Genomic DNA, 12,019 nt, shown 5'->3' with positions numbered 1-12,019 from the left:
AGCTGAACTCTCTACAAGGTAACTTCTTCTAGCTGATTTCTCTACAAGGTGACTAGTTTGTAGCTGAACTCTCTACATGGTGGCTTCTTTGTAACTGAACTTTCTACAAGGTGACTTCTTCTAGCTGATCTTTCTACAGGGTGATTTGTTTGTAGCCGAACTCTCTACAAGGTAACTTCTTCTAGCTGATCTCTCTACAGGGAGATTTGTTTGTAGCTGAACTCTCTACAGGTTATTTGTTTGAAGCTGAACTCTCTAAATGTGACCAGATTTTACAGAACCGATCCAAATCGCACATCAGGCAAAATCAAACTAACGCCACCAGTGGATAGCTACACTATCGTACTACAAGTTTTGACCCTCAACACTACTCAAACTACACGAGGCTGGTTTTTACACACGTCTTTTCTGGGTGGTGTGGAGTGCTCAAATGGCGGTTTCAGGCCTTGTGAAGGACCTGGCTTGGCAAGAGTCAGTGGTTCACTGGTGGACAGCCTTATAATGTTGGCCAGACGTGTTCTCTGTTGATTTTGCTACATATCAGCCACTAAGGAGCCAGCACAGCCCTGTAATCTCGTGTCTGGACTCCAATCGTGGTCTGCCTCCATTTTGAGGTCTAACTTAATTTTATACAAGGTGATTTCTTTGCAGCTGAACTCTCTACATGGTGGTTTCTTTATAGCTGAACTCTCTACAAGGTAACTTCTTCTAGCTGATCTCTCTACAAGGTGATTTGTTTGTAGCTGAACGATCTACAAAGTAACTTCTTCTAGCTGATCTCTCTACAGGGTGATTTGTTTGTAGCTGAATTCTGTACAGGTGATTTGTTTGCAGCTGAGCTCTTTACAGAATGGTTTCTTTGTAGCTGAACTCTCTACAAGGTAACTTCTTCTAGCTGATGTCTCTACAAGGTGACTAGTTTGTAGCTGAACTCTCTACACGTTGGCTTCTTTGTAACTGAACTTTCTACAAGGTGACTTCTTCTAGCTGATCTTTCTACAGGGTGATTTGTTTGTAGCTGAACGATCTACAAGGTAACTTCTTCTAGCTGATCTCTCTACAGGGTGATTTGTTTGTAGCTGAACGATCTACAAGGTAACTTCTTCTAGCTGATCTCTCTACAGGGTGATTTGTTTGTAGCTGAATTCTGTACAGGTGATTTGTTTGCAGCTGAGCTCTAAACAGAATGGTTTCTTTGTAGCTGAACTCTCTACAAGGTAACTTCTTCTAGCTGATCTCTCTACAGGGTGATTTGTTTGTAGCTGAACGATCTACAAGGTAACTTCTTCTAGCTGATCTCTCTACAGGGTGATTTGTTTGTAGCTGAATTCTGTACAGGTGATTTGTTTGCAGCTGAGCTCTAAACAGAATGGTTTCTTTGTAGCTGAACTCTCTACAAGGTAACTTCTTCTAGCTGATTTCTCTACAAGGTGACTAGTTTGTAGCTGAACTCTCTACATGGTGGCTTCTTTGTAACTGAACTTTCTACAAGGTGACTTCTTCTAGCTGATCTTTCTACAGGGTGATTTGTTTGTAGCCGAACTCTCTACAAGGTAACTTCTTCTAGCTGATCTCTCTACAGGGAGATTTGTTTGTAGCTGAACTCTCTACAGGTTATTTGTTTGAAGCTGAACTCTCTAAATGTGACCAGATTTTACAGAACCAATCCAAATCGCACATCAGGCAAAATCAAACTAACGCCACCAGTGGATAGCTACACTATCGTACTACAAGTTTTGACCCTCAACACTACTCAAACTACACGAGGCTGGTTTTTACACACGTCTTTTCTGGGTGGTGTGGAGTGCTCAAATGGCGGTTTCAGGCCTTGTGAAGGACCTGGCTTGGCAAGAGTCAGTGGTTCACTGGTGGACAGCCTTATAATGTTGGCCAGACGTGTTCTCTGTTGATTTTGCTACATATCAGCCACTAAGGAGCCAGCACAGCCCTGTAATCTCGTGTCTGGACTCCAATCGTGGTCTGCCTCCATTTTGAGGTCTAACTTAATTTTATACAAGGTGATTTCTTTGCAGCTGAACTCTCTACATGGTGGTTTCTTTATAGCTGAACTCTCTACAAGGTAACTTCTTCTAGCTGATCTCTCTACAGGGTGATTTGTTTGTAGCTGAATTCTGTACAGGTGATTTGTTTGCAGCTGAGCTCTAAACAGAATGGTTTCTTTGTAGCTGAACTCTCTACAAGGTAACTTCTTCTAGCTGATCTCTCTACAGGGAGATTTGTTTGTAGCTGAACTCTCTACAGGTTATTTGTTTGAAGCTGAACTCTCTAAATGTGACCAGATTTTACAGAACCGATCCAAATCGCACATCAGGCAAAATCAAACTAACGCCACCAGTGGATAGCTACACTATCGTACTACAAGTTTTGACCCTCAACACTACTCAAACTACACGAGGCTGGTTTTTACACACGTCTTTTCTGGGTGGTGTGGAGTGCTCAAATGGCGGTTTCAGGCCTTGTGAAGGACCTGGCTTGGCAAGAGTCAGTGGTTCACTGGTGGACAGCCTTATAATGTTGGCCAGACGTGTTCTCTGTTGATTTTGCTACATATCAGCCACTAAGGAGCCAGCACAGCCCTGTAATCTCGTGTCTGGACTCCAATCGTGGTCTGCCTCCATTTTGAGGTCTAACTTAATTTTATACAAGGTGATTTCTTTGCAGCTGAACTCTCTACATGGTGGTTTCTTTATAGCTGAACTCTCTACAAGGTAACTTCTTCTAGCTGATCTCTCTACAGGGTGATTTGTTTGTAGCTGAATTCTGTACAGGTGATTTGTTTGCAGCTGAGCTCTAAACAGAATGGTTTCTTTGTAGCTGAACTCTCTACAAGGTAACTTCTTCTAGCTGATCTCTCTACAGGGAGATTTGTTTGTAGCTGAACTCTCTACAGGTTATTTGTTTGAAGCTGAACTCTCTAAATGTGACCAGATTTTACAGAACCGATCCAAATCGCACATCAGGCAAAATCAAACTAACGCCACCAGTGGATAGCTACACTATCGTACTACAAGTTTTGACCCTCAACACTACTCAAACTACACGAGGCTGGTTTTTACACACGTCTTTTCTGGGTGGTGTGGAGTGCTCAAATGGCGGTTTCAGGCCTTGTGAAGGACCTGGCTTGGCAAGAGTCAGTGGTTCACTGGTGGACAGCCTTATAATGTTGGCCAGACGTGTTCTCTGTTGATTTTGCTACATATCAGCCACTAAGGAGCCAGCACAGCCCTGTAATCTCGTGTCTGGACTCCAATCGTGGTCTGCCTCCATTTTGAGGTCTAACTTAATTTTATACAAGGTGATTTCTTTGCAGCTGAACTCTCTACATGGTGGTTTCTTTATAGCTGAACTCTCTACAAGGTAACTTCTTCTAGCTGATCTCTCTACAGGGTGATTTGTTTGTAGCTGAATTCTGTACAGGTGATTTGTTTGCAGCTGAGCTCTAAACAGAATGGTTTCTTTGTAGCTGAACTCTCTACAAGGTAACTTCTTCTAGCTGATCTCTCTACAGGGAGATTTGTTTGTAGCTGAACTCTCTACAGGTTATTTGTTTGAAGCTGAACTCTCTAAATGTGACCAGATTTTACAGAACCGATCCAAATCGCACATCAGGCAAAATCAAACTAACGCCACCAGTGGATAGCTACACTATCGTACTACAAGTTTTGACCCTCAACACTACTCAAACTACACGAGGCTGGTTTTTACACACGTCTTTTCTGGGTGGTGTGGAGTGCTCAAATGGCGGTTTCAGGCCTTGTGAAGGACCTGGCTTGGCAAGAGTCAGTGGTTCACTGGTGGACAGCCTTATAATGTTGGCCAGACGTGTTCTCTGTTGATTTTGCTACATATCAGCCACTAAGGAGCCAGCACAGCCCTGTAATCTCGTGTCTGGACTCCAATCGTGGTCTGCCTCCATTTTGAGGTCTAACTTAATTTTATACAAGGTGATTTCTTTGCAGCTGAACTCTCTACATGGTGGTTTCTTTATAGCTGAACTCTCTACAAGGTAACTTCTTCTAGCTGATCTCTCTACAGGGTGATTTGTTTGTAGCTGAATTCTGTACAGGTGATTTGTTTGCAGCTGAGCTCTAAACAGAATGGTTTCTTTGTAGCTGAACTCTCTACAAGGTAACTTCTTCTAGCTGATCTCTCTACAGGGAGATTTGTTTGTAGCTGAACTCTCTACAGGTTATTTGTTTGAAGCTGAACTCTCTAAATGTGACCAGATTTTACAGAACCGATCCAAATCGCACATCAGGCAAAATCAAACTAACGCCACCAGTGGATAGCTACACTATCGTACTACAAGTTTTGACCCTCAACACTACTCAAACTACACGAGGCTGGTTTTTACACACGTCTTTTCTGGGTGGTGTGGAGTGCTCAAATGGCGGTTTCAGGCCTTGTGAAGGACCTGGCTTGGCAAGAGTCAGTGGTTCACTGGTGGACAGCCTTATAATGTTGGCCAGACGTGTTCTCTGTTGATTTTGCTACATATCAGCCACTAAGGAGCCAGCACAGCCCTGTAATCTCGTGTCTGGACTCCAATCGTGGTCTGCCTCCATTTTGAGGTCTAACTTTTGCCCTCCCCGCCACCCCCCAGCCTCCACCCCTTTGTGAGCACTCGTGATACTACTTCGCTCGTCCAACTGCTCAGATTTTCTATCTTATTTGGCGGGAAACTGTACAAGCAGCTACAAGTACTGGAAGTGGCTTGAAAGGTAACAGATTGATGCATCTTTTGTGTAAATTTCATACGCGTGTTTGCTATCCTTGGAGAGTTATGCTGGCTTCAATTCTTTAAAACCGTTTATCTCGGAACTTCTAATGTGCGATTTGGATCGTTTTTCCAAAATCCAGTCACAAATGATGGTTTCTTTGTAGCTGAACTCTCTACAAGTAAACATCTTCTAGCTGATCTCTCTACAGGGTGATTTGCTTGTAGCTGAGCTATCTACAAGATAACTTCTTCTAGATGATCTCTCTACATGGTGATTTGTTTGTAGCTGAATTCTGTATAGGTGATTTGTTTGCAGCTGAGCTCTTTAAATAATGGTTTCTTTGTAGCTGAACTCTCTCAAGGTAACTTCTTCTAGCTGATGTCTTTACAGGGTCACTAGTTTGTAGCTGAATTCTCTACATGGTGGTTTCTTTGTAACTGAACTCTCTACAAGGTAACTTTTTCTAGCTCATCTTTCTACAGGGTGATTTATTTGTAGCTGAATTCTGTACAGGTGATTTGTTTGCAGCTGAGCTCTTTAAAGAATGGTTTCTTTGTAGCTGAACTCTCTACGAGGTAACTTCTTCTAGCTGATGTCTCTACAAAGTCACTAGTTTGTAGCTGAGCTCTCTACATGGTTGTTTCTTTGTAACTGAACTCTCTACAAGGTGACCTCTTCTAGCTGATCTTTCTACAGGGTGATTTGTTTGAAGCTGAACTCTCTACAAGATAACTTCTTCTAGCTGATCTCTCTACAGGGAGATTTGTTTGTAGCTGAACTCTCTACATGATGGTTTCTTTGTAGCTGAACTCTCTACAAGATAACTTCTTCTAGCTAATCTCTCTACAGGGAGATTTGTTTGTAGCTGAACTCTCTACATGATGGTTTCTTTGTAGCTGAACTCTCTGCAAGGTAACTTCTTCTATTGATCTCTCCACAGGGCGATTTGTTTGTAGCTGAACTCTCTACATGGTGGTTTCTTTGTAGCTGAACTCTACAAGGTGATTTTTTCTAGCTGAACTATCCCTTTCCATAGTTGCATGGACTCCCTACAAGGTAACTTCTTCTAGCTGATCTCTCTACAGGGTGACTTGTGTGTAGCTGATCTCTATACAGGTTTCTTGTTTCTAGCTGATCTCTTGAATTCTCTTCAGGGTGACTGCTCTATTAGGATGATTGCTCTATTAGAGTATCTCGATCTCGCACTTGCTGCACCAAGTTGGATTTCGTGTTATAACTTTGTGGCTTTAAGTCTGATTCTTCTACACCATTGATGAGCCTTTCTAAGATGAATACTCCATCTGTACAACGATTTTCAAAGCATTACCCCAAGCGGTTTATCTGGTAGGCGTGGCAAGCAGTCGTTTTTTTTTTATTAGCTAATCTCGATTGCGTAATTGTTACACACTGTTGGTTTTTTCGTTGTATCTTCCTGTTTTTTAGCTCGATTTCTTTCAAACCACAAAAGGTTTGAGGTTCAATAGTTAACCTATTCACCCACCGATTTTTAGCTTCTTCCCATACGCGGTTTACCCTGTAGCCGTGACAACATATTAGTGTTATTTTTCGTGAATAATCGCTCATAACTCTTTGCCTGTTTATCGTATTCCAGCCAAAGTTGGTACCGAGATGCGCCTTTATATCCCTCTTCTGTGTGCCAAAGTTCAAGGCAATCGGATATGGCGTTCTAGTTTTATAGCAGTTTTTGTAAGTGTGCGACAAGAAAAAGAAAAATAAGAAGAAAAAAAAAACGAAGAAACTGAGCCAATTTTTGAAGTCGAATATCTCGGGAACGCGCGAAGCGATTTCGCTCAAATGTGGAATGTGGAGTGCTGCAGTTGGAGGGCATGTCCACAGCAAAAATCGTCTTGTTTCATTAAGGAAGCACAGAGCTACAGAGGTGCGAAAATTGCGTTTTCTTTCTTCTTGTCAATATACTCACGGGTGTTATGTGTCGGCTTCTTGGGCCGCGCGACACACTACCGTGTGTTTTGATATCACATGTTGCCCTGACCACAGGGCGATATCTAGATATCGCCCTGTGGTTACGGTGATATCATGATATAGCCCTGACCACAACTGCCTTTGATGCTGAGGCAGCTATAAAGCATCAGTTCCCTTTGATAATTTATATAGAGCTGCTTAAAGTTTTGCATTGTGGGTTTGAGTTAAACATGTTGGTTTAGTTAGGGGCATTGTTGTGAAGCAAAAAGAATTGAGCAAGTCAGCATTGCATAGTTCAGTTACTAAGCATCACTCATTTTTGCAATGCGGGAATTGTTTTTCTGTACAGTACATTTCAACTACATGAAAAGATGCCTCAAACATTCCCAACCTATATGTCTAAGTGTTTATTTTAGCACCTTAGGTTACTTTATTCATCCTCAAAGTAGTTATTTGGTTTAAAATGGTATCACTACAACCAGTGAAACCCACAATCATTTCTTTCCTGTGCCCACAATTTAAACCCACAATCGATGTTTGCAAACCTCTGTATAAAAGTAATGTGGTGAATGCAGGTTTGTCTTCCTTCACCTATTAGGTGAGCATACCAGAGTGGTATATATTACTTATACCATGGCCACTCAGGATTTGCCTGATATATATTCCCGCGCCCTCGGGCCTGTGACCCTCGGGCTTGGGCATATATATCAGGCAAATCCCTCGTGGCCATGGTATAACTATTAAATAACACAATTGCTACAGTTGTATAACATGTGACTTCAAAGTATGTATGTGCGTATATACTGCTCAATTTTTTAGCAGGTGCCCTGATAATATTAAGGGTAGACTAATAGAGGGGCACAAATGCTGAACAGACTATATCTGTGATAACAGTTTTAGAGCATTTCACTCCCATATCACTAGAAAGGAGTATTTTGAGAATTTAAAGAATCATGAATTATGTATGTTGTAATAGCACTTGATGGCTATGAACTGAATAGCTTTTTGACAAAAAAATATTGTAGTATAAACTGCATAATTTTATAATAAACTGCTTGTGTGATTGAAGATTATTTAATGGCTACATCTTTTGTAAAGTATATATTAATATCAGTTTCATTTATTTAGTACGCTGCCCTCCACTTAATAATCCCAATAATGGAATGGTCAGATGTATACTGGGAGATGATGGAGTTTCCTCTTACTTAGACTTTTGTAGATACACATGTAACACCGGTTATGAGCTAACCGGTAGTCGAGCAGGGAGAACATGTCAGGCTGATGGTAGTTGGAGTGGATTTGCAGATTCCTGTACCATCATGCAGTGTCCTTCATCATCACTACCAATGAACAGCATGTTGGCTGAGTCTTGTAGTAACACATATCAGTCAATGTGTGATCTACAGTGCGAAGAAGGCTTTAATAGTAGTGGAGACCCATCATATGTGTGTGATGTGTTGAGTGATGGATCAGTAATGTGGATGACTAGTGGAGGAGGATGGAGTTGTGAAAGAGGTAACTATAGATAAGACTGTACTGTATGTACATTTCTATGATATGCACACAAATTGTTCCACAGTTCAGTGTACCACTCTACCATCACCCAGTAATGGTAACATCTCATGTGATTTTACCAGTGCACCACGTTATGAAGATCAGTGTTCATTCTTGTGTGATCCTGGATATGAACTAACTGGTTCCTCAACCAGACAATGTTTATCTAATGGATCATGGAGTGGAACTGATGTAACATGGGTGTTCACTGGTAGTGGAGTGACGTGTTCTCCAGGTAACAATGAACTACATAGTGTAATATAACTTTACAATGTTGTTCTGTTACAGTACCATGTGTCAGTCTAAGTGATCCAGAGAATGGTAATGTGTCTTGTCCCTCTAACACAAGTGTCTTCCAGGACACATGTACTTATTATTGTAATCGTGGTTATCAGTTGGAGGGTAACAGACAAACAAGATGTAGTGCTGATGGGACATGGAGTAGTGAGCCAGTGACTTGTACCATCTTAACATGTAATGATCCAGAAGTGGAGATAACAAACAGCCAATCAGTTGGTGATTGTAATATAACTTATGGTTCAAGTTGTTTACTGGGTTGCTCAAGTGGTTACAGTGTTAGTGGTAATGGGGAACATGTGTGTGATGATGTGAATGATGAAGGGACTTCAGTGAAGTGGAGAAGTGTAGGAGATTTTGCTTGTGTTGCTGGTAATCTACATTCACTGTTTAAATTAATTTTACATTAATGAAATGTTTGTAGCAATTGCAGACCAGAATGATGGGAATGGTGCACCTGTTGCAATTATTGGTGGAGCAGTGGCAGCTGCTGTGGTACTTATGATTATTCTGGTTCTTTTATGTTGTGGGGTATGGCTTCTCCGACGCTCTAGGAATAAGTCTTCTTATCCTGTTGAAAGCAATGTATATGTTAATGAAGGTGAGTACACAAGATACATAAGTACATAGGATACATAATTACATAGGATACATAAGTACATAGGATACATAAGTAATAGGTGTATTGAACAATGAACAGAGATGTATGCATATAATATATTATATGTAGTATTCATGCATGCCTAATTTGTTATACATGGCTTACACTCCTAAGCATAATGTTAGCTATATACTCTGAATAAAAACCATTCCTCTATTGCAATTTATAGGTGCAAAAGACGTTTCTATGGGTCAAATCACACTAAATAATTCTAATGCTCTTTATGATTCACCATACAGCCAGTATGACCAGCCTCCTGTTGAAACAGCCATGGTTAGTAATGTATTCTAGCATTAGGTACATATCTGATTCCCTTTAACTTTACAGGATGAGCAGCGCTACAACTATTCAGTTAAATATACCTTTGTGGACCAGGCAATCTCTAGAATAGAAGGGATTTATGAGTATGATACTGGATTAGATAATCAGATGTATGAAACAGCAGCACTAATGGAAGAAGAACAAAAGATATATGATACTCCTTATGAAGACGAAGACTGTGGACCCATCTATTGTGAACCACCCACTGAAGAGGAAGAATTGTATGGAGCTTTTGATGGGAAAATTTTTTATAAATTATGTCATCAGGATATCAGGTCTGTATAAGTTCAACTGTATGTTGAACAGTTCAAAATATTGTTGTTTGTGTGTAGAATACTGGAACATTTAGGATCAGGAGAATTTGGCAAAGTTGCACATGGTCTTCTAAATGGAAATGTGGAAGTGGCACTGAAAACTCTAAATGCTGGTGTAAATGAGAAAGAGAGAGTACGATTCCTCCAAGAAGCTGCCATAATGTGCCAGTTTGATCATGAGAATGTGATCAAGCTTTTTGGTGTAGTGACAGAAGCTCCTGTCATGATTGTGTTAGAGTATATGTCTCGTGGAGATCTGAGAAACTTGCTAATACAATTGCAACCTTCGTAAGTATAACTATATATAGTGTATTTATACACTAATTGTCTCATATTAACACCTAGGGATGGTGAAGTTATTCATGCAAAACTTCCGCAGTTTCTATTGAAGTTTTGTCAAGAGATTGCAGCAGGAATGGCATACCTTAGTGGTAAACAATTTGTCCATAGAGATTTGGCAGCTAGAAACATTCTGGTATCTGAAAAATGTACATGCAAGGTACACTAGTACATACACAGATTTTGATGGATGTTATAATCGTCATCACATACCACAGATTGCTGACTTTGGAATGTCTCGTGATTTACTTAATGACAACTACTACATCACATCAGGTGGGAAGATACCAGTAAAGTGGACAGCTCCTGAGGTTAGTGAAACATTATTTTATGTAATACTGTATGTTTAAAGTTAATAGGCACTGCACTACAGGAAGTATTCAGTGTTCAGTGATGTATGGAGTTATGGATGTGTGTTATATGAGATATGGAGTTTAGGATACAAACCATTTGAAGGGAAGAGCAGTTTAGAGGTAAATAAATATGTTGTATAAACTAATGGTGGTGTACATGTCTTGTTAATAAAGACATTAGAAAAAGTTGACAGAGGTTACAGACTTCCACCTCCTCCAGGCTGTTCAAGAACAATGTACAGGGTAATGATCAGGTGCTGGTAAGTTATTTATAAAAAATATAAAGTCCATAAATTACTCTGTAGAGAACTATATAAATTCAGCTGTTCCTATATTGAATTTTAATAGTGAAGACCAGGCTGTAGCAATAATTTACATTTCTAAATAATTTACACACATTTCTAAGCAATAGTCAGGGACTAGTAATTCCTCCATCATTGCATGTTGTGATTACTAGGCATCCTGATCCAAGATCAAGACCACAGTTTGGACAGATCACAAAGTTACTAGCTGGTAATGGTAACTACCTGTTGGGTTGGTCTGATGAGGATAGCCAAGTTGCTGGTGAAGATGGTATGAAGTTGGGAGCTCCTCTTGGGGCAGCCAAGAACCTTTATGCTGACCTACAATGCACATACAAATAATATGTACATACACATGCCACTCTTTGTACTGTGTACACTTCGCATGGTACGTACATGATATGTGGTATATTCCATATGGGACCATGATAGAAATCGATGGTCCACATTTTTAAATGATTTTATAGTTCAACAGGTTGGAACATTTGGTGTGTATTAAAATAATGTAACGTTAACAAAATTATGCTCTATACGGCTAAACTACCAAAATAATTATGCAATGAAACAGATGCAGTAACAAAAATTATCTTAATGAACCTAAGCATGCATAACATAAACAACAATTATGTTGCTTAAGTTAGAGATCATTAATCATATTATCTTCACTACAGAAAATACTCCATTACTACACATACATATGTATACCACCCACATAATAGTTTTCAAAAGAATCACCTATAGCCATGATAGCATATTATCCATTCCATAATTGACATGGTCATGGGTAGCCACTCAATGTAATGCCAGAGTCATTAATGCCAACATCAATTATCTTGACCAACTCATCAGCTATTTCACACTTCTCCTTGCCTCCCCTTCCACCAGTGATTCACTAGTAGTCAAACAACTATTAAAACTGTTTGTTTCTTCCAGCAATACAGCCACCAGTGATATCATCCAGATGCTCTACATATATGGACAGAACTATTCATGTTACAAGTTGACATGATACACTAGTCTATACTAGAGCTATAACATAATCAAATTGGTGATCATCTTGATAAAATTGGTAAATTATACGTAACACAATTACTCCATAAACAGGTAATATTTTACTATCCACAATAAATTCATGATTCAAAACAAAGTTTAGCAGTATTACAGTAATATATGTAGTGAAGAAAGTTTGTAA

General features: G+C 39.9%; 1 protein-coding gene across 3 annotated transcripts in view; it reads left to right on the top strand.

The window, feature by feature from the left end:
* LOC136251324 (uncharacterized) overlaps window positions 1-11,327 on the top strand; it is a 37,439-nt gene extending 26,112 nt beyond the window's left edge. For 2 of the 3 annotated variants that reach the window (XM_066043760.1, XM_066043762.1), the window contains 12 exons: window positions 7,815-8,201; window positions 8,266-8,475; window positions 8,529-8,909; window positions 8,962-9,138; window positions 9,368-9,471; window positions 9,526-9,794; window positions 9,852-10,121; window positions 10,179-10,332; window positions 10,391-10,483; window positions 10,532-10,645; window positions 10,700-10,785; window positions 10,983-11,327. In XM_066043760.1, coding sequence (XP_065899832.1) covers window positions 7,815-8,201; window positions 8,266-8,475; window positions 8,529-8,909; window positions 8,962-9,138; window positions 9,368-9,471; window positions 9,526-9,794; window positions 9,852-10,121; window positions 10,179-10,332; window positions 10,391-10,483; window positions 10,532-10,645; window positions 10,700-10,785; window positions 10,983-11,169 — 2,432 coding nt within the window. In that variant the 3' untranslated portion in view covers window positions 11,170-11,327. The remainder of the gene's footprint in view (window positions 1-7,814; window positions 8,202-8,265; window positions 8,476-8,528; window positions 8,910-8,961; window positions 9,139-9,367; window positions 9,472-9,525; window positions 9,795-9,851; window positions 10,122-10,178; window positions 10,333-10,390; window positions 10,484-10,531; window positions 10,646-10,699; window positions 10,786-10,982) is intronic. The other variant, XM_066043761.1, reaches the window with a different exon arrangement.
* Window positions 11,328-12,019: the final 692 nt, after the last annotated feature.

This window comes from Dysidea avara, chromosome 3 (genome assembly GCF_963678975.1).
Source record: "Dysidea avara chromosome 3, odDysAvar1.4, whole genome shotgun sequence".
NCBI lineage: Eukaryota > Metazoa > Porifera > Demospongiae > Dictyoceratida > Dysideidae > Dysidea > Dysidea avara.
This window is presented reverse-complemented; position numbering and strand designations above follow the sequence as displayed.